General features: G+C 57.9%; 2 protein-coding genes across 5 annotated transcripts in view; one reads left to right on the top strand and one right to left on the bottom strand.

Moving 5' to 3' along the window:
* PLXNC1 (plexin C1) overlaps window positions 1-19,621 on the top strand; it is a 78,865-nt gene extending 59,244 nt beyond the window's left edge. Inside the window, exons 22-31 of the mRNA XM_064154899.1 lie at window positions 3,819-3,996; window positions 5,998-6,101; window positions 7,508-7,562; window positions 8,578-8,609; window positions 8,706-8,813; window positions 11,074-11,237; window positions 12,111-12,258; window positions 13,836-13,976; window positions 14,062-14,136; window positions 16,606-19,621. Of these exons, the coding sequence (XP_064010969.1) occupies window positions 3,819-3,996; window positions 5,998-6,101; window positions 7,508-7,562; window positions 8,578-8,609; window positions 8,706-8,813; window positions 11,074-11,237; window positions 12,111-12,258; window positions 13,836-13,976; window positions 14,062-14,136; window positions 16,606-16,710 (1,110 nt within the window). The 3' untranslated portion in view covers window positions 16,711-19,621. The remainder of the gene's footprint in view (window positions 1-3,818; window positions 3,997-5,997; window positions 6,102-7,507; window positions 7,563-8,577; window positions 8,610-8,705; window positions 8,814-11,073; window positions 11,238-12,110; window positions 12,259-13,835; window positions 13,977-14,061; window positions 14,137-16,605) is intronic.
* Window positions 18,970-24,163, bottom strand: part of CEP83 (centrosomal protein 83) — a 30,263-nt gene continuing 25,069 nt past the window's right edge. For all 4 annotated transcript variants that reach the window (XM_064154900.1, XM_064154901.1, XM_064154903.1 and 1 more), the window contains 4 exons: window positions 23,780-23,909; window positions 22,884-22,987; window positions 21,294-21,474; window positions 18,970-20,831 (listed from right to left, as the gene is read on the bottom strand). In XM_064154900.1, the coding sequence (XP_064010970.1) occupies window positions 20,664-20,831; window positions 21,294-21,474; window positions 22,884-22,987; window positions 23,780-23,909 (583 nt within the window). In that variant the 3' untranslated portion in view covers window positions 18,970-20,663. The remainder of the gene's footprint in view (window positions 20,832-21,293; window positions 21,475-22,883; window positions 22,988-23,779; window positions 23,910-24,163) is intronic.

Here is a 24,163-nt window from a genome sequence, read left to right as displayed (position 1 = left end):
GGGCACAGAAATGGACATTTTGGCTTCTTTTCCCTCTTGCTCAGACAAGCTACCAGAGGAGGCTCTGAGCATCCTTCACCCCACTCCTATCACAGATGCTGTTTAGATCCCACAGAGAGGGACTTGGGGAGGCTCCAACCTTGCCAGGTTCAAAGCCAGGCTGGCTGAGGCCTTGAGCAAGCTGCTGCAGGGGGAGGTGCCATGGGCAAGGAGGTTGGACTGGATGACCTTTAAGGTCCCTTCCAACCCCAACCATTCTGTGATGATGTTTCTTTGTCACCTCCATGTGTCCTGTGAGTTCTCTTTGATGCTTTCTGACCTTCATAGGTCATCCTAAAAGCATTTTGTACCTATTGTAGCCATTCCTGATTCTCCTCCCAGTCAGCTCCTGATGAGTGGGTTCTGAAGCCAGGGCAGGGGGTGGGAGCTGTCCCTGCCCATGGCAGGCGATGGGAGCTGGATGAACTCGAAGGTCCCTTCCAGCCCAACCCGTTCTGTGCATCTCTGAGCTCCAGAGAGATCAGTTCAGAGGCTGGCAGAGGGAGAAGCTCTGAAAGGAGCTTGGAAGCCAAGATGCAGTCAGTCGCTGCCCATTTCCCCGTGGCCCCAGGGCAGCTGGTCAAGGACAGGGCTGCTCAGCTGCTCTGCAGGCCTCCCCAGCCCTCTGCCAATACAGTTCTTGCTAATTTTCCACATGAGATCCCGACCTGAGGCAGGGCATCCAGTCTGCTGCTCCTTCTGCAGGCAGCCCTCCCACAGCTCCTGCCCTTCCCTGCCCTCTGCCCTCCCCACGGGCTCCTCTCTCACCACTCAGCCTCTCCCTGTCCTCACTCAGCAAGGTCAAGTGTCCAGGGCTGCACCTGGGCCACAGCAACCCCATGCAGAGCTGCAGGCTTGGCCAGGAGTGGCTGCAGAAGGAACTGGGGGTGCTGATTGCAGGGCAGCTGAGTAGGAGCCAGCAGTGTGCTCGGGTGGCCAAGAGGGTCAGTGGCACCCTGGGCTCATGCCAGCAGTGGTGGGGCCAGCAGGAGCAGGGATGTGGCTCTCCCCCCTCTGCTTGGCAGTGCAGCATTCCTGGAGGGATGTGGTGCTGAGGGATGTGGTCTGGTGGCAGTGGCTCAGCAGCAGTGGTTGGGTTGTGAGCCCTGGGTGAGTGCTTGGATGTGATGCCCTCAGAGGTCTCCCCCAGCCTCAGCTGCTCTCTGACTCTAGGTTGCTCTCAGTTCCATCCTAGCCTTTGTTAAGTCTTTTGTTTCATCTGGATAGTCCTGCAGACCTCCTTTAACTTCTTCCTGTTGCTTCTCTGGAAGCAGCAAAGTTAATTTGTAGCTCCTTGCCCTGCTATTTGTCACCTCCACTGCGGTGTAGTTTCCACTGGTGATGGGTGATAAAGTAGAAAATAGCATCCTGCAGCTCTAATTAGCAGCTCATTTTCCTAAGAAGGGAGGGAGGTTGTCCCTGCAGCAGCCTGGACAGGAGCTCCTTGCTTCACATGGCAGCAGGGGGGGGAATTAGTTACAAGCTGCTTCCTCCTGCACTCAGTCACACCTGCAGCCCTCTCACGCTGAGTAAGGTTGAGAGCAGAAAGGGCAGCAGCAGCCAGCATGGCTGGAGCAGAGAGGCTGTCCCGAGCCACCTGCACTCCAGTGCTGGCATCTGAGCCACTTGGTCCTGGCCCAAGTCAGCTCCAGCAGCAGGTCTGAGTTTGTGCAGCTGAGGAGTGGTGCAAGGAGCAGGCACTGGACATGATCCCAGCTCCAGCAGCAGGTCTGAGTTTGTGCAGCTGAGTGGTGGTGCAAGGAGTAGGCACTGGATGTGATCCCAGAATGGTACAAGCATAGATTCAGAGAATGAGTTGGGTTGGAAAGGACCTTGAGGAGCATCCAGTGCCAACCCCTGCCCTGGGCAGGGACAGCTCCCACCAGCCCAGGCTGCTAAAGGCCTCATCCAACCTGGCTTTGAAGACCTTCAGAGAAGGAGCTGGAGCAGCTCTGCTGTGAGCACAGGCTGAGGGAGCTGGGGGGGTGCAGCCTGCAGAGGAGAAGGCTCCAGGGCACCTCAGAGCTGCTGCCAAGAGCTGAAGGCATCCTGCAGGAAGGCTGCAGAGGGAGCTGTACTGAGGGGGTGTGAGGCAGGCCAAGGGGCAATGGTTTGGAGCTGAGGCAGAGCAGGCTGAGAGTGGAGCTGAGGCAGAAGCTGTTGAGTGTGAGGGAGGTGAGAGCCTGGCCCAGGCTGCCCAGGGAGGCTGTGGCTGCCTCCTTGCTGGGGGTGTTGCAGGCCAGGCTGGAGGAGGCCTTGAGCAGGTGAGTCCAGCTGAGAGGTGTCCCTGGGCATGGCAGGAGGTTGGAGCAGCTGAGCTGTGAGCCCCCTGCCAGCCTGAGCCACTCTGTGAGTCTATGATCCGCAACCTCCCTGAGCAACCTGCTCCAGTGTCTCACCACAGCAGCAGTCCTGCACTCCCCTCTTGCCCCTGCCTGTGGTGAGTTGCTCTACCTGATCTTGCCCACCAGTGTGGCCTGCCTGAACCCCTTCCCTGCTCACCCAGGGGGCTTGGCACCTCCCTGCAGCTGTGTCCCAGCCCAGGGCAGCTGTCAGCTCAGGGCCAGGGCTGTTGTGAGCTCTGGCCTGGAGCAAGGACAGAGCAGATCCCAGCTCCCTGTGCAGGTCTGGGGCGCTGCCAGCCCTGCCTGCTGCCTGCATTACCTTCCCAGCACTGCTGCCTGTGGAGGCTGAGCTGTGTGCAGGCAGACAAGTAAAGGGCACTCTGCAGAAGGTGCTGGAGTGCAGATCCATTCTCACTGCTTCCCAGCCCCTCCACATCCATCATGCTTACCATGACAGCTTCCTTAGCAACCTTAGCAGGTCCCAGCCCCTCACAGGCTGGCTCTGGAGCTTGGGTTTCCAGTGAAAGCTGCAGCCCTTGCTCTGCCACTTGTCCCACTCCCCTGACTCCCTTTTTGCTGGTGATTCCCTGGCACAGATCTGCACCAAAGCAGGAGACAAAAGAGCCTTCTGGAAATCTGTGGCCCTGTGCCTTTGACTCTCTGGGCTGAAGGAATTCGAATTCCAACCATCTATGTCTGAAGCAGTTTCCATGAGCTGCAAGTCTCTCAGGCTTGCTGGCAGGAGCCTGTAGGTTTCCCATGCCAGGTGTCCCCGGGGAGTCACAGAATCACAGCATGGCAGGGGCAGGAGGGGACCTCCAGAGGCCATCCAGACGAGCCCCCTGCCAGAGCAGCAGCACCCAGGGCAGGGCACACAGGAGCACAGCCAGGTGGGGCTGGGAAGTCTGCAGAGGAGGAGACTCCACAGCCTCTCTGGGCAGCCTGCTCCAGGCTCCAGCACCCTCACACCAAACAACTTTCTCCTCAGGCTGAGGTGCAGCCTCCTGGGTTCCAGCCTGTACCTGTTGTGCCTTGCCCTGTCCCTGGGCACCACCACACAGAGCCTGGCACCTTCACCCTGGCACCCACCCCTCAGGTGTTCCTGGCCACTGCTCAGGTCCCCTCTCAGCCTTCTCCTCTGCAGGCTCAGCAGCCCCAGGGCTCTCAGCCTTTCTTCCCAGCAGAGCTGTTCCAGTCCCTTCAGCATCCTCACAGCCTCCACTGGCATCTCCCCAGCAGGTCTGTGTCCCTCTGCACCTGGGCAGCCCAGAGCTGGGCACAGTGCTGCAGGTGTGGGCTCAGCAGGGCAGAGCAGAGGGCAGGAGAGCCTCCCTGGCCCTGCTGGCCACACTCCTCTGGCTGCACCCCAGGATGCCCTTGGCCCCTCAGCCCTGAGGGCCATCCCCAGGCTCAGAGTTGTGTCTCTTTCCCCAGACCCTGAACGTTGTCTTCGAGAAAGTGCCCGAGAGCGAGGGTGGGGACGGCTGCCAGAGCGTCGCTGTCACCGTGCTGGACTGCGACACCGTGGGCCAGGCCAAGGAGAAGAGCCTGCAGGCCTTCCTCTGCAAGAACGGCTTCCCCTACGGCCTGCAGCTGGACCAGCTCGGCCTGGGTGAGAGCTGCCCCGGGGCCGCTGGCGGGCAGCTGGCGCCGGCTGCGTGGCTGCCCTGGGTGCTGGCTGTGCACCTGCCCTGGGTGCTGGCTGTGTGGCTGCCCTGGGCGCTGGCTGTGCGCCTGCCCTGAGTGCTGGCTGTGCGCCTGCCCTGGGTGCTGGCTGTGTGGCTGCCCTGGGTGCTGGCTGCATGGCTGCCCTGGGTGCTGGCTGTGTGGCTGCCCTGGGCGCTGGCTGCTGCGGCTGCCCTGGGTGCTGGCTGCTGCGGCTGCCCTGGGTGCTGGCTGTGCGCCTGCCCTGGGTGCTGGCTGTGTGGCTGCCCTGGGTGCTGGCTGCGTGGCTGCCCTGGGTGCTGGCTGTGCGCCTGCCCTGAGTGCTGGCTGTGCGCCTGCCCTGGGTGCTGGCTGTGCGCCTGCCCTGGGTGCTGGCTGCTGCGGCTGCCCTGGGTGCTGGCTGCTGCGGCTGCCCTGGGTGCTGGCTGTGCGCCTGCCCTGGGTGCTGGCTGTGTGGCTGCCCTGGGCGCTGGCTGCTGCGGCTGCCCTGGGTGCTGGCTGTGCGCCTGCCCTGGGTGCTGGCTGTGTGGCTGCCCTGGGTGCTGGCTGCTGCGGCTGCCCTGGGTGCTGGCTGTGTGGCTGCCCTGGGTGCTGGCTGTGTGGCTGCCCTGGGTGCTGGCTGCTGCGGCTGCCCTGGGTGCTGGCTGCGTGGCTGCCCTGGGTGCTGGCTGTGCGCCTGCCCTGGGTGCTGGCTGTGTGGCTGCCCTGGGTGCTGGCTGTGTGGCTGCCCTGGGTGCTGGCTGTGTGGCTGCCCTGGGCGCTGGCTGTGTGGCTGCCCTGGGCGCTGGCTGTGTGGCTGTCCTGGGTGCTGGCTGTGTGGCTGCCCTGGGTGCTGGCTGCGTGGCTGCCCTGGGTGCTGGCTGTGTGGCTGCCCTGGGTGCTGGCTGTGTGGCTGCCCTGGGTGCTGGCTGTGTGGCTGCCCTGGGTGCTGGCTGCGTGGCTGCCCTGGGTGCTGGCTGCTGCGGCTGCCCTGGGTGCTGGCTGCGTGGCTGCCCTGGGTGCTGGCTGCGTGGCTGCCCTGGGTGCTGGCTGCGTGGCTGCCCTGGGTGCTGGCTGTGTGGCTGCCCTGGGTGCTGGCTGTGTGGCTGCCCTGGGTGCTGGCTGTGTGGCTGCCCTGGGTGCTGGCTGCGTGGCTGCCCTGGGTGCTGGCTGCTGCGGCTGCCCTGGGTGCTGGCTGCGTGGCTGCCCTGGGTGCTGGCTGTGTGGCTGCCCTGGGTGCTGGCTGCGTGGCTGCCCTGGGTACTGGCTGTGTGGCTGCCCTGGGTGCTGGCTGTGTGGCTGCCCTGGGTGCTGGCTGCGTGGCTGCCCTGGGTGCTGGCTGCGTGGCTGCCCTGGGTGCTGGCTGCGTGGCTGCCCTGGGTGCTGGCTGTGTGGCTGCCCTGGGTGCTGGCTGCGTGGCTGTCCTGGGTGCTGGCTGCGTGGCTGCCCTGGGTGCTGGCTGCGTGGCTGCCCTGGGTGCTGGCTGCGTGGCTGCCCTGGGTACTGGCTGTGTGGCTGCCCTGGGTGCTGGCTGCGTGGCTGCCCTGAGTGCTGGCTGCAGCACAACAGGCAGCAGCGAGGACATGCATGAGAACAGGCAGCAGCTAGACTAGAACATGCCTGAGAACATGCTTGAGAGCACAGAGCAGCTGGAGCAGGCAGCAGCTAGCCTGGCACCTCCCTGAGAGCACAGAGCAGCTGGAGCAGGCAGCAGCTAGCCTGGCACCTGCCTGAGAGCACAGAGCAGCTGGAGCAGGCAGCAGCTAGCCTGGCACCTGCCTGAGAGCACACAGCATCTGGAGCAGGCAGCAGCTAGCCTGGCACCTGCCTGAGAGCACACAGCATCTGGAGCAGGCAGCAGCTAGCCTGGCACCTGCCTGGGAGCCCACAGCGTCCGGAGGCTGCCCCAGAGCAGGTGGTCTCTGTGGCCCCTCCCCAGCCGCTCTGAGGTGCCTTCTCCGCACTGCAGAGCTGGTGTCCGAGGAGCAGCCGAGGGAGCTGTTGGACGTGGATGGCTCTTCGGAGGTGCTGGAGGACGGCATCAGGAAGCTGAACACCATCGGGCACTACGAGGTGAGCAGGGCAGCCGTGCCGGGGGCTGAGCGGCGCAGGGCAGCAGCAGCAGCAGCAGGACAGCTCCGTGTCACAGCAGGCTCCCCCCACCGTGAGCCCTGCTCTGTGCTGCTCTGCAGAGCTGTGCCGTGGCAGGGGAGCTTGGCCCGAGCCCTGCGGGCAAACCTTTCCTTCTGCTAGAGCAGCTTCTGCTTCCCAGCTGTGAACATCCCATCCCCCTCAGCCCTTCTGCTCTCTTCCTGCACCCTGGGCGGTTGTTTGTCCCTTCTCACCTCCTCTGCTGGCTGGCAGGTGCCAGTGGTACTTGTGAACGCTCCTTGAGAGCCAGTGAAGAGGAGTGAGGAGTTTGCTTGCTCTCCCCTGGAGGCCTCCTCTGCCTTCCCTTGTTCTCTCCTTGTGCTTCCATCCACTGGCACCACTTGCAGCAGAGGTTTTCCCCTCTGCTCCCAGCTGCACTGTGAAGCAGGCACCTGCAGCCTGTCCAGCTGCTGGCAGAGCCCTCCTGGCTCTAGCAGGCTGGCATGAGCACAGCAGGCAGAGTTTCCACTGCCCCCACTCGGGTTAGAGGGTGAGAGGCCACAGTGGCACGTGCCAGAGGCTTGGCCTTGGTGCTGTGGCAGCTCACATCCTGATGCTGAGCTGAGCATGCTGGCTGCTCAGTGAGCTTCCTTCCTGCCTCCTGTTGCACTTCCAAGCCTGCCTTTTGGAGCAGGATTTGCTTCTTGAGGAGCTGTGTTGGTGAGGGTGGGTCTGTGTCAGGAGGTGCTGGGAAACCTGAGCCAGCCCCGGGCACGGTGCTGTCTGCATGGCATCCACGGTGCCACCAGACAGAGGGACAAGGACTGGCAGGCAGGGCTGGCAGGAGCTGGAGCAGAGCATGAGGTTGCTCAGATAGGGAACAGCCTCACTTGGAGTCCCTTTAGAGGTTTCTGTAGGCCCAGATCTGCTGAGCAGCTTTGCCTGTGCCTCTCTTGGTGGACACACAACTTCCAGGGTCTCTTCTGCCCAGTGTCAGGTGACAGAAGGAGAGGAAATGACCTGGAATTGTGCCAGAGGAAGGGGAGCTCAGTGGAGATGAGGAAGTGGAGTGGGGGCAGCTTTGCTGTCCAGGCTGCTGCTGGTCAGCCCTCTTCCTGCTTCCCTGTCTTCAGGGCCAAGGAGGAGGCCGTTGTGGTGTTGGTGTCACCTCAGAAGGCAGCCCTAGAGCAGCTGCTGTGGCTTCCGAGTGCTCTGCAGCACTGTGCTGAGTGCCAAGGCTGCCCCACTCCTGCTGCTGCCATAGCTGGTGTTGGCTTTCCAGGAGCAAGGCTGAGGGCAGGCTTCTCTGGCTCCCCTGCTGCCCCCTCCCGTGCTGCCCCCCTAGGGACTGAGGAGAGTAAACTGCTGCTGTTTGGTTCTGCTTTCAGATTGCAAATGGAGCAACCATCAGAGTCTTTAAAAAGAAGGCAAACACCAGATCAGGTAACAGAGGAGCTGCAGCCTGCTGGGGAAGCAGAGGGCTGAGCTGGAACAGGCTGGGTGTTGGTTAATAGCAGGTCAGGAAAGCTGGCACTTGGACACAGCTGAGCCAAAGGAGAGCCACGGTACCCTGGCACCAGGCCTCTGGCAGGCACAGTGAGCCTGGGAGGAGAAGGCAAAGCAGGTCAGAAAGACTTCACAACCCTCAGCAACTGACTGCTGAAAGCCACAGGAAAGCAGGGCAGGGAGGAGAGGGTGGCAGAAGGTCCTGCCTGGTGAGGCCAGCACAAGGACCGTGCCCTGCCTGCTGCTGTGTGCCAGGGGCACAGCAGAGGTCTGCCCAGAGGCAGGCATCACAGGAAGGCACAGCTTGGGCATTTTCCTCCTCCTCTTGGCTGTGTTTCTGGAAGCCCTGAGCTCTGTCTCTGCAGCAGGTCAGCAGTCAGAGGGTGCTTAGCAGGGCTCTGAGGTTACCCTGCCCAGCTCGTGGCCAGGGCAAGAGGACTTTGTGTAGTCCTTGGGGAGAAACAGACACAGAGTGTGACTCACCTCAGTGCCATGTGGGCATCTGAGGTTAGATGTACCCTGAGGTGCAAGCCACAGGGCTGGCATTGCTGCCTCCCTCAGCAGCAGCAGCAGGATTGCTGTTCCCAGCTGCTGCTCTGCAGCCTGACCTCAGCCTGCCAGCGCTGAGCACCCCGAACGACCCAGTGCCACCATCCTGCTGCTGCCTCTTGTGTGCCCCTGCAGAGCAGCTCTGCTCTGCTGCCAGCTCACCCTGGCAGAAGGTGATGATGATGATGATGACAACACTGACACAGGTTGTCCAGGGAGGTTGTGGAGCTCAGAAGCACCCAATGTGATCTTTGATCACATTGGGTGCTTCTGAGCTCCACAACCTCCCTGGAGGCGTTCAGGACCAGGCTGGATGAGGCCCTGAGCAACCTGTCCTATGGTGTCCCAAGCCTGCAGGTGTGTTTGGTTAATGCCTGTTTGCTCTCTGCTTTCTCCTGCCTAGATGTGGACTACTCAGATCAGCACTGCCACTTGGTGAGTTCAGCCCTGGGTGCTGGGTGGGTGCTGGAATGCCCAGGGAGCTGCACTGCTCTCTCTCAGTCTCTGACCTCTCTGATCTCTTCATCACAGATTTTACCAGACTCTGAAGCAAACAAAGATGTGAAAGGAGCAGGTCACAAAGGAAAGCAAAAGTTCAAAGTGAAGGAAATGTATCTGACAAAGCTTCTGTCAACCAAGGTAACCTGCAAAGGCTTTGCTTTGGGCAGGGCTGGTGGTAAACTTGGCTCAGCTGGCACAGCAGAAACAGAACTCAAAGCAGAAGCTTCTGCTGTGCCCTGCTGAGACCACACCTGGAACACTGTGCCCAGCTCTGGGCTGCACAGTTCCAGAGAGACCTGCTGGGGAGAGTGCAGAGGAGGCTGTGAGGATGCTGAAGGGACTGGAACAGCTCTGCTGTTGGGGCTGAGAGCCCTGGGGCTGCTGAGCCTGCAGAGGAGAAGGCTGAGAGGGGACCTGAGCAGTGTGTGTGAATATCTGCAGGGTAGGGGTCAGGATGAAGGTGCCAGGCTCTGTGTGGTGGGGCCCAGGGATAGGGAGCAATGGGTACAGGGTGGAACACAGCTTCTCTCTGGTTGAAGAGGGAGTTCACAGTACCACAGAGTGTCAGGGGCTGGAAGGGACCTCCAGAGCTCATCCAGTCCAATCCCTGCCAGAGCAGGAGCACCCAGAGCAGATCACATGTAGTGAGATTGTAGCAAGTGAGGTTTGCTGCTGAGTCCCACAGGACAGGGGACAGCTGGAGCTCAGTGATCTCACAGAATGCAGCAGGCTGGAAGAGAGCTCCAGGCTCACCCAGCCCAACTCAGCACCCAGCCCTGGCCAAGCAACCAGACCATGGCACTAAGTGCCCCAGCCAGCCTTGGCTGCAACACCTCCAGGGATGCCAACTCCACCACCTCCCTGGGCAGCCCATTCCAATGCCAATCACTCTCTCTGCCAACAACTTCCTCCTCACATCCAGCCTAGACCTGCTCTGGCACAACTTGAGGCTGTGTCCCCTTCTTCTGTCCCTGGCTACCTGGCAGCAGAGCCCAACCCCAGCTGGCTGCAGCCTCCCTGCAGGGAGCTGCAGCCAGCAATGAGCTCTGCCCTGAGCCTCCTCTTCTCCTCACTCTCTGCTGCAGCTCACCCAGCTCAGGGACAGCTTCCAGGCTTGGGACTTTCACAAAGCAGTGCCCACAAAATGAAATAATCTTTGGAAGGTCTCAAATGAAGCTTCCAAAGTAACTGATTTTAGAGACAAGGTCTGCAGGATTTGTACTGGGATTGACCAATTCAGATTGGAGGTAGTTGCTGCAGGAGTGGTCAGGCACTGGCACAGGCTGCCCAGGGAGCTGGTGGAGTGCCCATCCCTGGAGATGGTCAAGAAAGCTGTGGCCATGGCCCCTGGGGCCACGGTTTGGTGGCCATGGTGGGGTGGGTTGCTGGTTGGGCTGGATGTGGGTGCCTCTGTCTGCCACTCAAAGCTGTCACCCCAGAATCAGCTCAAGTGCCACAGTCCCTTGGCTGTGAGGTGTTGCTGAGCACATCTCAACATGTGTCACCAGGGAGAGCAGACAGAACTGGCTGAGCTCCTGCTCAGCTGCATCCTCCTTTCTGTCACAGGTTCCAAACGCCCTTAGCAGTGGTGCCAGCAGCATCCAAAGGGTTGATGCTGTCTCTTGGAACAAATGGTCCCACTGCAGTCCTTCACCACAGCTCTCCTCTCAGAAGAGTGCTGGGAGGAGGAAGCAGCTGGCTGTGGTCTAGCTGGAGTTTCATTTCTGTAACTGACTCTGGTTTGCCTGTGGCCTAGGTGTGTGCCACAAATCTGGTGCAGCTTCTGCCTGTGGCTGCCTCAGCTCTCAGACAGGAGATCCCCTTCCTAATCATAGAACCAGCCAGGCTGGAGCAGACCAAGCTCACCCAGTCCAACCTAGCACCCAGCCCTGCCCAACCTACCAGACCATGGCACTAAGTGCCCCAGCCAGGCTTGGCTTCAACACCTCCAGGCACAGCAACTCCAGCACCTCCCTGGGCAGCCCATTCCAATGCTAACCACTCTCTCTGACAACAACTTCCTCCTCACATCCAGCCTAGACCTGCCCTGGCACAGCTTGAGGCTGTGTCCCCTTCTTCTGTCCCTGCCTGCCTGGCAGCAGAGCCCAACCCCACCTGGCTACAGCCTCCCTGCAGGCAGCTGCAGGCAGCAATCAGCTCTGCCCTGAGCCTCCTCTGCTGCAGGCTGCACCCCCCCAGCTCCCTCAGCCTCTCCTCACAGGGCTGTGCTCCAGGCCCCTCCCCAGCCTTGCTGCCCTTCTCCAAACACCTTCCAACACCTCAGCATCTCTCTTGAACTGAGTAGCCCAGAACTGGGCACAGCACTGCAGGGGTGGCCTGAGCAGTGCCCAGCACAGGGGCAGAATAACCCAGCCTTGGTCTTTTTCTCACTGTCCAGGTTGCAATCCACTCTGTGGTTGAGAAGCTCTTCAGGAGCATCTGGAGCTTACCCAACAACAAAGCACCTGTGGCCATCAAGTACTTTTTTGACTTCCTGGATGCCCAAGCTGAGAGCAAAAAAATTACAGACCCTGATGTGGTTCACATCTGGAAAACCAACAGGTGAGCTCCGGGGTCTGCAGGAGGGGGAGCAGGGCACAGGAGGAGAGGAAGGTGTGGGCAGGCCTGGGTGAAGATGTGGCTTAGCTTTGTGGATCTCAGGAGTGTGTTAGGGGAGAGTGGCTGAAGAGAGAGGCAGAGGGCTGCTGGCAGCCTGAGCCAGCAGTGTGCTTGGGGGGCAAGCAAGCCAACAGCAGGAGCAGGGCAGTGACTGTGCCACTGGACTCAGCACTGCCGAGGCTGCCCTTGAGTACAGGGTTCAGTTTTGGGCCCTCACTGCAAGAAGGACATTGAGGGGCTGGAACAGGTCCAGAGGAGCGTAACAAAGCTGGGGAAGGGTCTGGAGAACAGGGCTGGGAAGGAGCAGCTGAGGGAGCTGGGGGTTAGAGGAGGCTGAGGGAGACCTCATTGCTCTCTACAGCTCCCAGAGAGGAGGCTGCAGGGAGGTGGGGGTTGGGCTCTGCTCCCGAGGAACAAGTGATAGGAGGAGAGGAAATGGACTCAGGTTGCATGAGGAGAGGTTTAGGTTGCACATGAGAAGAAACTTCTTGGCTGAAAGGGTTCTCAGAGCCTGGCACAGGCTGCCCAGGGAGCTGCTTGAGTCTCCATCCCAGAGACGTTTCAAAGAGGCAGAGATGTGCTGAGGGCTGTGGGTTAGCCCCAGCCTTGGTAGGGTTAGAGAATGGTTGGGCTGGGTGAGCTTCAGCAGCTCTGTGATGAGCTGGGCACTGATGCAGACCACCACAGCCTCCAGGACACCCAAGTGTGTGCCCTGAGCACACTCAGGCCTGGGCAGCGCCCACTGCCACGCTGGCTGCCCCAGACAGGTGCCCTGTGCTGGTTGCCTTCACAGATGTTTGTCCTCTCTCTGCCCAGCCTTCCCCTGCGCTTCTGGGTGAACATCCTGAAGAACCCCCAGTTTGTCTTTGACATTAAGAAGACCTCTCACATCGATGGCTGCCTCTCTGTCATTGCCCAGGCCTTCATGGATGCCTTTTCTCTTGCTGAGCAGACACTGGGCAAGGTAATGCAGCTCTGCCAGCCTGCTGCTGTCTCCTGCACCAGTGTCCCCCTCACTGTGTAAGAGTTTAGTCCTGCTGCTGCTGCTGTTGCCCCTGGAGGTGTTTCAGGCAGGGGTAGGAGTGGTGCTGTGGCCAGCAGCAGGCTGGCTGATGTTAATGGGTGAGCTTGGTGGCCGTAGGAGGAGGCTGTGGTGAGGTGGGAGTTGGTCTCCTCTCCCTGGTCACAGGTGATAGAAGGAGAGGAAATGGCCTGGAATTGTGCCAGGGGAGGATTAGGCTGGGGATGTGAGTCTAGTTGAGAGGGTCCCTGCCCCTGGTGGGGGGGTTGAGGGAGATGAGCCCTGAGGTCCCTTCCTACCTGAGCCATTCTCTGCCTCACGTTTAGGTGGGACTTGGTGTCTGTCCTGGTGCAGCCCTGCAGAGCAGCTCTGACTGGCTGCTGTTTGAAGCCTCTCTTTGCAAAGCTCCATTTCACCTCTTCATGTGCACCATGAAGTGTTGCCAGCCCCTGGGACATGGAGGGATGGAAAGGCAGAAAGAGGAGATGCAAGCTTAGAAAGGATTCTTGGTTCAGGCTCAGGGAAGAAAAGCAGGAGAGGGTTTTTTACCCAAAAACCCAAGGAGTGACCTGGAGATGCCCTCATTGCCTGTGAGAGCTGAGTGAAGTGCTGCTCTCAGAGCTAAACAACAGTCTGCTGCTTCCTCCTGGCTCAGGAGTGAGGGGTCCTGAGCTAAAGCCACTCACATCACTTCCTCCCTGGGAATCAGCAGGGGCTGCTCCTTTCTGGGCCCAGCATCCCTGCTTGCTGCAGCAGCTCCCAGCAGCCGCTTGAGAGGGCTGAGAAAATACCTGCTAAACCTTGGCCTTGGACTACTCAGGTCTGCTCATTTGCTTCTGTGACCTTTAAAGCCTCTGAGTGTTCTGTAGCCACGTGGGAGGCAAACGTTTAGATCACTCCATCAGACAGTGGCACAGCAGTGACAAGAGGTCAGGTGGCTGTGGCATTTGGTGCCCAGAATCGCAGCTAGAGCAGACAGGAAGCTCCCAGCCCCCACTTAGCTGCACTCTGAAAGCAGAGCCTCCAGCTGGGGCCTCAGCTCCTACCGCAGGGCAGCTTCAGCACTTATGTGATCAGGTCAGCCTCAGGCTGCCTGCTCGGGTGGTGCTGACCTGGGCTGGTGAAGCCCTGAGTGTGCCCAGGTGGCCAAGGCCAATGGCATCCTGGCTTGTGTCAGCAGTGGTGTGGGCAGCGGGAGCAGGGCAGTGACTGTCCCTTCTGCTTGGCACTGCTGCACTCCTGTGCCAGCAGCACCAGGCAGGGAGAAAGCAAGCAAGCCATGGGTAAGAGGCAGATGTTGCTCTCTGCTGCTGCCAGCAGAGAGGAGTGCTTGGCAGCTGCCATGGAGCAGAGTGCTCCGAGGCCCTGTGGCTGTTGTTCATCTTCACTCCATGGCCTTGGTTCCTTGCAGGCCAGCAGCACAGAGCAGTGAGTCAGAGGGAGAGCAGCCGCAGTTAGCCGCGGGAGCTGGGAGCAGAGCTGGGCTGTGACACTGACAAGGCTTCACCTTTGCTTTTAAGGAAGCACCAACAAATAAACTTCTCTATGCTAAGGACATTCCACTCTACAAGAAGGAGGTGAAAGCCTACTACAAAGCCATCAGGGACCTGCCTCCACTGACCACTTCAGAGGTTGAAGAATTTCTAACTCAGGAATCTATGGTAAGGCTGAGAAGTGGCAGCTGCCCCTGCCCCCAGCCCTGGCAGTGCTGTTCAGAGGTCTGACCAGAGCTGTTCTCTCTCCTAGAAACATGAAAATGAGTTCAATGAGAAAGTTGCCTTGCTTGAAATCAACAGATACATAGTGAAGTACTATGATGAGGTAAGCAGCTCTGCCCTGCCCACACAGCCCCTCAGCCTTGACTCAGCCACCAAGGCTTGGCCGTGCCTGTGACCCGCTGGGTGCCAGCCAGAAACACTGCTCAGTGCTGCAGCCCAGGCTGCTCCTGCTGCAGGGAACCCCCCCAGCGTGGCTCAGAGGAGCCACAGCCCAAAGGTCTGTAGATGCCTTTTGCTGTCCCCTCTGCTTCACACTGCTCGGAGGAGTCACAGCCCAAAGGTCTGTAGATGCCTTTTGCTGTCCCCTCTGCTCCACAGAGATAGGAGCACTAAAACCCTGCCTGCAGCTGGGAGTAAGTTGGTATCTAGGCCAGGCTTGAAGGCTGCCTGCAGCACTGAGTCCAGCTCTGAGGTCCCCAGCACCATGGAACTGCTGGAGAGGGTCCAGATGAGGCCATGAAGATGATCAGAGGGCTGGAGAACCTCTCCTGTGGGGGCATGCAGAGGGAAGTGGAGTTGGTCAGCCTGGAAAAGGCTCCAGAGACCTTAGAGCAGCCTTTCAGTACCTGAAGGGACTCCAGGAGAGCTGGAGAGGGACTTGTGACAAGGGCTGGGAGTGCCAGGACGAGGGACAATGGCTGTGAGCTGGGAGAGGGGAGACTGAGAGTGGAGAGGAGGAAGAAAGGCTTTCTAGTACGTGTGGGCAGACACTGGCACAGGCTGCCCAGGGAGGCTGTGGATGTCCCCTCCCTGCAGGTGTTCTAGGACAGGCTCGATGAGGCCTTGAGCAGCCTGTGCTGGTGGGAGGGGTCCCTGCCCATGGCAGGGGGCTGGCACTGGATGAGCTTTAAGGTCCCTCCGAGGCCAACCCCTTCTGTGTGTCTCTGATTCCATGGCTTGCTTTCTTCCTGTGGCTGCAGAGCATCTGCCAGTGCCTGCCACAGCTGCCCTGCTCCAGCTGCCCTTCCCTGCCGGTGCAGGGTGGCTCAGTGTGGCAGCAGGGCTGGCAGGGGCTCAGGCAGGGCAGGCACCCTGGCAGCGCTGGCTCAGCCTTGCAGCAGGGGCTGGCTGCTCCTCTCCCCGCCCCGGCGCGGCTCTAGCAGGCTTTCTCCGGGAGAGGAGCAGCTGCAGCTGCCAGGCACTGCTGTTGCCAACACAGAAATGGTTTCTGCGCTGGACACACCCAGTGCCAGGCTACCTCTGAGCTGCTCTGCAAGCAGATCTCTGCCCCCTGCGAGCACGGCAGAGGTCTCCTTTCTGCCTGGCATCCTTAACTGCGTGGGGGTGCGGGCAAGAGCCAGCTGGGCTGTGCTGCCTGAAGGCCTCCTTACCACTTGCAGCAGGTTGCCTGGGTCTCCCAGCAACCAAACCCTCCTCTCTTTCATCCTCAGCATCACAGCTCAGCACAGGCTGTAATCATCCAGCTCTCAGGCACCTGTGAGCCAGCTTAGCCCTTCTGATCTCTAACACCTCCACTGCTCTGGCTTCAGCATCAAACCTCTGCTCAGAAGAGCTCAGGATGACACTCAGAGTGGCACTGCACTTTGTGAGGCTCATTAACATTGCTGACAAGAGGCTTCAGATGCTTCCTGACCTTAGTGCCCACTCTTGCCTCTTCTGAAGCAAGCTCTGGCTGCACTTAGCCCTGCCCTAGCGAGAAACCCTCCTGCTGCTCTTCCCCTTCTGACTTGTGCCTGGGAGCTGCCAGAGCTCACTCCTTGTTTGCTCAGACCTCAGTGGCTTTGTGGAGCTGCCAGCCCTGGCCTCTCAGACAGCAGCAGAGCTCCTTCCTATCACCTGGGCTGCTGCCAAGTGGGCCACTCAGAGGAAGAGAGGCAGCTTCTGGCCCTTGGTTTGTAGGGCAAAGGGGAGAGGCAATAAATAACAGGAGATGTGCTGCGGGGCAGAGCTGGAGCACTGAGCCCTGCAGGAGATGGGAGTTGGAGGTCATAGAATGGTTTAGGTTGGAAGGGACCTCAAAGATCATCCAAATTCAAGCCCCTAGACACCTCCCTAGACACTGAGGGCCTCATCCAGCCTGGCCTGGAACACCTCCCTGGGCAACCTCTGCCCGTGTCTCACCACTCTCTGCCAGTGTCTCACCACCTCACTATCAAGACCCCTTTCCCACCATCCAGTTTCAATCTCCCCTCTGCCAGTTCAAACCTGTTCCTCCTCCTCCTCTCATTCCATGACCTTGTCAGTAGTCCCTCCCCAGCCTTCCTGTAGCCCCCTTCAGCTCCTGGAAGGCCATAAAGGATTTGTTTGGGTGTGTTTTTTTCCCCTTTGCTTGGCACTGTGGAAGTGTTTCAAGTCCTCTACTCATCAGCATTGAAAGGAAAAGCTCCCAGAGTGGAGTGCAGAGGCAGGAAGGAGTTGGGTACCCGGCGGCAGCGTGCGGAGGGAGCTTGCTGCCTGCCAGCAGTCGTTGGGCTGCAGAGAAGCAGGCTGTGAAAAACAAGCACTGAGAAAACAGGCCAAAGCTTGTGTCTCTTTTGCTAATTGTTAACAGATTGTCAGCAAACTGGAGCGGGAGAGGGGGTTTGAGGAGGTCCAGAAGCAGCTGCAGCAAGTGAAAGCCCTGTTTGACGAGAAGAAGAAATGTAAGTGGCACTGAGCAGAGCTCGGGCTGGCTGCGGCGCCCTGGGGGCCAGGCTGCTGCGTCCCACCCCACCCCGACTGCACCTGCAGGCTTTGGAACCTTTGGACACTTCTCCACGCTGACCATTCCAGCATCTGCCTTTGGGAATTGGGTGTGGGCCGGGAGCAGATGTTCCAGTGTGGGCCTGGCACGTTGAGGCTGATGGTGGCAGGGCCAGCACTGCTGGGTACTTGGAGGCACCAAGCCCTGAGTCACAGCCACTGCCTCAGAAAGCCTTCTGCTTGCTTCACAAGCTGCAGGAGGTGCACGAAGCACACTGCACGTTCAGCACTGCCCACCTGAGCCTGGCACTGGCTTGGCCCTTTTTGGGTTTCCCTGAGGAGAGAACGCTGATGCCAGGCCACAGCCTCTCAGCAGCCTCAGCACCCCACGAGGACGAGCTCTGGGGTGCTACCAGCTTCCTTCCTTCCACACCAGCAGACACTGGCTCCTGTTTGGGACAAAGCCCCCAGCCCCTGGGCCCAGTGTGCTTGGCAGGAAGGTGGCTGTGAGCCCACGGGGCAGGCCTTACCTCCCTTAGCTTAGAGGTTCCAGGTGCAAGGCGAAGCCAGGCAGCGAGCAGGGCAGGGAGGCTTTTGGCGCTACGAGCTGGGCTGGCACCACTCCGTGTTTACATTTCCACCTCTCACTCCTTCAGGAGCTGTCAGGCACTGGGGAGCTGCTGCCTGGCTGCACAAACCTGTGCTCAGGTGCAGCAGTATTGGCCTCTCCTGCCGCCCCTCTGGAGGGGCTTCACAAGCCCAAAGGAAGCTTTTCTCCCTTTGTTTCCAGGTCGTTCACACAAAGGTTTTGTCACAAGAGGATTAAGTTTAGTGCTGGAGAAGCACAGGAGGGCTGCTGTAACCTCTGTGGTAGCTAAGGGTGGTGGGGGTGGGAAGGGGGTCACTGTCTGCCTTAGTCCTGCTGGAGTGTTCATAGAGTCATAGAATGGGTTGGCGTGGAAGGGACCCTCAGGATCATCCAGTTCCAACCCCCTGCCAGGGGCAGGGACAGTTCCCACTCACCTAGGTTGCTCAGGGACTCACCCAGAGCAGGGGCACCTAGGGGAGGCCACACAGGAATGCATCCAGATGAGTCTCGAAAGTCTCCAGAGAAGGAGATCCACAACCCCTCTGGGTTTCCAGAGGGCTCCACCATTGGGGGCAGGTGGAGCAGCACAGTGACCTGCAGGAGGGGAAGAGCTGTCCCCAGCCTTGGCAGCAGCAAAGGTAAGCAGGCAGAGACACCTGTGCAGGGCTCCCAGGCAGCCAACCCATTGCCCTCCACTGTGAGCTGCTGCCCAGGGGAGCTGATCCACGCAGCACAGCAGTGCTGATGGTTCCTGCTCTGGTTGCAAAGGCTGCCAGAAGCTGGCACCAGGCACAAGCACCAGCAAATGCCAAGCATCCTGTGGCAGAAGCATGGCTGCCTGCTCACCTGGGGAACAAAAGTATACACTCACAGCCATTGCCTCCTGGGCTGCCCCTTCCCCAGCACAGGACTGCACAAGTGGCCCCTCTCGGGTGCCAGAGGGCAGCCACCAGCCCATACTGTGATGGCTTTTCCCTCTGGGGCTGGTTTTTAGAGCCAGTCCAAGCCTGCACTTGCTGTTCCGTTTACACGTGGTGCTGATGGAACGTATGGCTTCTTCAGGCCCCTGCACTGGTGCAGTGCTTGCAGCAGTTCTCTGCTCTGCCTGGCACAGCAGAGCTGGGGGAAGCTCGAGTTTTAACTGAAGAAAACAGCCACAACAAAAAACCACCCCCAGCCCATCCTGCTCTCTCTCTCTCCTAAAGCAGTAGCCCCTGGCTTGAGCAGCACTTAAGCTTAGAGTACCTGTACTTAAGGGCTTGATTTTTATCATTGCTTAACCTTTTAAAGCAGTATCAAATGAAAAAAAAAAAGAAAAAAAAAGCACAGTAATTATTAACAATTAATGAGAGGTGGAGCAGGAGCAGAGCTCTGCCTGCAGTGAGGCCTCAGCACCTCTGCTCCACTCCAGGTGTTTGCTGGCAGTGCATTTGGATGAGCTGTGAGTTTTGTTCAACAGTAACCTTCTGTACAGGCAGAAAAGCAACCCCAAACCCAACCTTTCTGCTTGAGAAAAAGAGAAAAGGGGGAAAAAGAAAAAAAGGAAGAAAATAATTGTGTAAAATAGAATCTGTTTGCGTGGGTCTGATCCTGTGAACTTCACTTTTCTGTGTTGGTATGATGAGGAAACAAAACTCAGTCCAGTTCTGTATTTGTACTACTGCTTGTTGGCTACAATAGCTTTAATGATTTCTAGAGATGAAGTATGTGTTGCAGCAGGCCCTGTGGCTCCAGCCCAGGCCTGCACTAGGAGTCTTGCCTCTTCTTCCAGCCTCCTCAACACTGTCACTGTTAGTAAACCATTTACCAGTCATGCTGGGACCTTTGTAACCCATCAGAGTGGATCTCACCAAGTGATGTGAAGTCTAATGAAGTGCTCGTGGCTGTTTGGTAGGTTTGGGTCAGCACACAAACCATCGGCACACCTCCACCCCTGCAACTCACCCTTTCTGCTACATGGACAGAACAGAGAACCACCTCTGAGTAAAGCTGTAGTATGGCAACCCAACAGTTCCAACAGCATTCCCTGCAGTGAAAGCAAACTCCCCTTTCACTGAGTTCCACATGTTTACAGGCAAACTGCTATGGCAAAGAGCAGCTTTTCTAACACTAGCTTCCAGAGCATTAGTTTGCAGTCATCTAGGGTAAAAGTCAACTCTTACTAATGTGTGAAGTAATTCCTGTTGTACAGAAGTTAACCTGTTGTTTAAAATGAATGGTTTAAAAAAGTGCAAATGGCAAAGCCATGTTGGTGTTTGTATGGGTTCCTCTAGAATAAAATGCCTTTGGAGGGTCACTCACTTGTGGGCGTTGAAATGCTGGACAGAAGGCAGGCACAGCCTGAAGGAGCAGTGCCCAGGTCCTGTAAGACACCAGCTGCTGTGAGCTGAGTTCCACTGCAGCTCCTGCCTGGTGTGAGCTGAGGAGCTGCCCTGCAGCTCCATCAGACACTGCCTGGTATGAGCTGAGGAGTTGCCCTGCAGCTCCATCAGACAGTGCCTGGTGTGAGCTGAGGACTTCCTCTGCAGCTCCATCAGACAGTGCCTGGTGTGAGCTGAGGACTTCCTCTGCAGCTCCATCAGACAGTGCCTGGTGTGAGCTGAGGACTTCCTCTGCAGCTCCATCAGACACTGAGTGTTGGAGGAAGGGGGGAGGGATTTTCATTATATAGTGCTCTGAATAAATCACTTTATTATTACTTAAACAGCAGCAGCAAACAGCTGCCCAGTGCCAGCAGGTGAAGGCACTCTCTTGCCCTCATGCTGTTAGAGAACCTGATTCTTGCTGAGTGCCAGCACAAGAGGCACACTGCCAGGGGCAGCACAGGAAAGCTCTCAGCACTGTGTCCATCCTCCCTGTCTGTATTGGACTGTCCAGTGTTAACAACCCAGCTCAGCAAACCTCCACAGTGACACAGACACTTCTGCACTGAAGGAGGAAGAAGCTGTCAGCGAGGGGCAGGGCTGGGGAGGCACCTCTGGGGATCAGTGATCCCAAAGGAAGTTTTCAAAGCTTTTAAACCCCATTTTTATGTCAAATATCAGCACAACCCAACCTTGATAAATATCTGTGAGGAGGTGAACCAGTGCATGCCTGACTCCCAAATAGTGGTACTTCATTAGTACAAACCCCTTTACAGATGCAGTTAGGCTTCCAAGGGCTTGTTCTGAATCATCAGATCTGATCCTCTCTGCCAGGCTAGCAAAGCTGAACACCAGCTGCAGCAGACAGTTTATGCTACTCAGGTACATGTGGGCATGGCTTTGGCCACCCTGTGGGAGGATAACCACTGAAAGCCAACAGCAGAGAGCTGGCAGATGTCATTTGGAGTCCTCACTTCATGAATCACCTTCTCTGCTGACCTGATTTCCAGCCAAGTCGTTGCAGGTGCCCAATGTTGGTGTCTCTCTAGCTGGCCCTAGGTCTTCCAACTGCTTTCTCTGTGTGGTTTCAAGCTCCTCCAGCCGCCTGCGGAGCAGGGAAAGTTCTCTCTGATGTTGTTCCTCCTGAAATGAAACCGAAACAGCACAGAAGTAGCTCTATGACATTTTGTACACCACCTACAAGGGAGCAAAATGAGCTTCAGTTAATGACTTTCAGGTAGAAATAGTGAAGCCCACAACCCTCACTGTTACATTTTGCTCCCCAGGGGCTTGTGGCTTTTGTTCTGACATTCATGGAATGGTTTGGGTTGGAAGGGACCCAAGGTCCGCAATGAATCATAGAACCAAGCAGGTTGGCAGAGAGCTCCAAGCTCAGCCAGCCCAACCTAGCACCCAGCCCTGGCCAATCACCCAGACCATGGCACTAAGTGCCCCAGCCAGGCTTGGCTTCAACACCTCCAGCCATGGGCACTCCACCCCCTCCCTGGGCAGCCCATTCCAATGCCAATCACTCCCTCTGTGCAAAACTGACAGCTGGAGTGTCCCTTGGCTGTGTTGTGTTCAGGACTCACTGTGCATCCCTACCTGCAGAAGGGGGAAGGAGAGAGCAGGCCCAGGAGGCAGGGCAGAGGCGGGCGTGCCAGGGAGCGCGCCGGGCGGCGCCAGGCTGGGGTTGAGGATGAGGCTGCGGAAGTCGTCGTGCCGGCGGCGCAGCTCCTTCAGCCGCTTCTGCAGCCGCCTGTGCTCCTCGAAGGGAACGTTCTGCCTGCCAGACACACACTGCTCACTGCTCCAAGTCTGCACTGCCCCAGCACACAGCAGGGAAGAGCCCTCCGAGGTCATGCAGTCCGAACACCATGGCCATCAAACTGTGTCCCCAGGGGCCATGGCCACACCTTTCTTGAACACCTCCTGGCATGGGGACTGCACCACCTCCCTGGGCAGCCTGTGCCAGGCCCTGACCACTCTTGCAGCAAAGGAATTGTTCTTAATATCCAAGCTGAACTTCCCCTCACCATGAGTACTCTGCTGGTTACTGTCCCTGTGAAGGAAAACTCCATACACGAGAACTGGCAGAGCTGTGGCTGTTCTTCTGCCTACCCAGAAGTCTCTCTACACACTGAGCTATCTGCTGCAGAGGTGCTGAGGGGACTGGAGCAGCTCTGTGATGAGTAAAGATGAGAGAATTTGGGCTTTACAGTCTGGAGAACAGCAGCCTGAGGGAGATCTCATCAATGCTGATCAATGCTTTGAGAGTGGTGTCAGGAGGATGGGACCAGCTTTGTTCAGTGGTGCCCAGAGACAGGACAAGGGATAAGGGGCACAGGCTTGAACATCAGAAGTTCCATCTAAACACGAAGAGGAACATCTTTAATTTAAAGGTGCTGGAGCACTGGAACAGGCTGCCCAGAGAGGTGATGGAGTCTCCATCACTGGAGACAGTCAAAACCTGCTTGGATATCTTTCTGTGTGACCTTCTATAGCTGACCCTGCCTTGGCAGGGCAGTTGGACTGGATGATCCCAGAGGTCCCTTCCAACCCTCACCATTCTGTGGTGTATTCCAGACCAGAATTTACATGGAACAAGTGTATCTCTTAGTGGCACCCACAGCAGTGAGCCACAGGTCACAAGATCACAGGATGTCAGGAGTTGGAAGGGACCCAAAGAGCTCATCCAGTCCAACCCCCCTGCCAGAGCAGGGCCATCTAATCTAGCTCAGGGCACACAGGAACACATCCAGACAGGTCTGGAAAGGCTCCACAGCCTCTCTGGGCAGCCTGTGCCAGTGCTCTGGGACCCTTACAGCAATGACTCTTGCAGTTCATTAATGATTTGCATCCAGCCCTGCACAGGTGCTCAATGAGGAGTTTGTCTTTCACACTGGATGCTAAGTCTGCATCTCTTGCAGTTCTGGAGCCTCTTTCACTTCCTGCCTTTGAAGGGATTCCTGCAACTCCATCTATCAGCTACTCTTCCTCTATTTCTTCACGAAGACACAACCCTGCAATTGCCTCAGAAGCTTTCAGCTGCCCACCCCAGCCAGACTCCCCTAAAGGATTCTAGTGCTGAAGCTGCCATCAGACAGGACTGCAGTTGCCAGCTGTCAGGCAGCTTCAAAAGCCCTCTGCATGCCTAGGCACATGCCAGCTCTCCAGCTAAGGAAAGCTTCTCACCTATTTAGCACCTGGTTTTCTTTTTCTAGTTCTTCTATCTTGGCTTCCAACAGGTCCAGCTTCTCCCGCATCCTCCTGTGTTTGTTGTCGTTGAGAGTCTTCCTCTGTCAAACAAACAGACAGCTGAGCAACACTTTGCTGGAGGAGAGCCTGGGAAGGTTAAATCCACCCTGGGTTAGTTGCAAGCTAGTGACATCTTTTAGGATCTTCCTCCCTGAAGAAGAGGTGCTGTGTTGGTTGGAGGGGCTCTTGCATGTCAAGCTATTTCTGTGCTAACCCTGAAGAGCCTGATACATTTTGTTGTCCAGACAACAGGCTGCAAATATACTCTTACTATTCACACCAATTCCAGCTGGCCAAAGTAGCTGAAACGGTCAGAGTCACAGAGTGGCAGGGGCTGGAAGATCATCCAGTCCATCCCCACTGCCAAGGCAGGTTCACCTGGAGCAGGTCACACAGGAACACAGCCAGGTGAGTTTTGAATGTCTCCAGAGATGGAGACTCCACCACCTCTCTGGGCAGCCTGCTCCAGCACCCCTAAATTAAGAGGCTCCTCCTCATGGAACCTCTGATGGTCAAGTTTGTGCCCATTACCCCTTGTCCTGTCACTGGGCACCACTGAACAGAGCCTGGTCCCATCCCCCTCACACCCACCCTAGAAGTATTTTCCATCCTTGATGAGAGCCTCTCGGGCTGCTCTTCCCCAGCCCCAGTTCTCTCAGCCTCTCACCCTCACAGAACTGTCCCAGTCCCCTCAGCATCTCTGTAGCCCTTTGCTGTGCCCACTCCAGCAAGTCCCTGCCTTTGAACCACGGAGCCCAGAACTGCATGCCAGATGCAGCCTCACCAGAGCAGAGTAGAGGGGGAAGACAAAACTGATAGAAGAGTCCACCTGCCTTTTTCTGAGCAAGGGCAGCTCGGCACAGCTTGCTCTTGGCTTGGCTGTACCTCTCCTCCTGCTCTGCCAGGCGCTGTGCCAGCAGGTGCTTCTCCTGCAGCCACTCCAGGCGCTGGTGCTCCAGAGTCCTGTGAAAAACCAGGCTCAGCCATGGGGAGGTCACAGAGACACAGCTCTGCGTTTGATTAGTGCCTTCAGGCTCTTCTTTTCACAGCTCCTACCTTTCTGTACTCAAATCTGATTTCAATCTGCCTGTGCTAACGACCTCGTAGTGACTAACAACATTCCAGCAGCCCGGGAGGCAGCCTGAGCACCCGTTCCAATAAACTGGTTAATTGTTGGCTGCTGGTTGGCCTGGCAATGTGCCAAACCCACACAATCC

This window comes from Pogoniulus pusillus, chromosome 15 (genome assembly GCF_015220805.1).
Source record: "Pogoniulus pusillus isolate bPogPus1 chromosome 15, bPogPus1.pri, whole genome shotgun sequence".
Taxonomy (NCBI): domain Eukaryota; kingdom Metazoa; phylum Chordata; class Aves; order Piciformes; family Lybiidae; genus Pogoniulus; species Pogoniulus pusillus.
The sequence above is the reverse complement of the archived record's forward strand: the minus strand, read 5'-3'. Positions and strand labels throughout refer to the sequence as shown.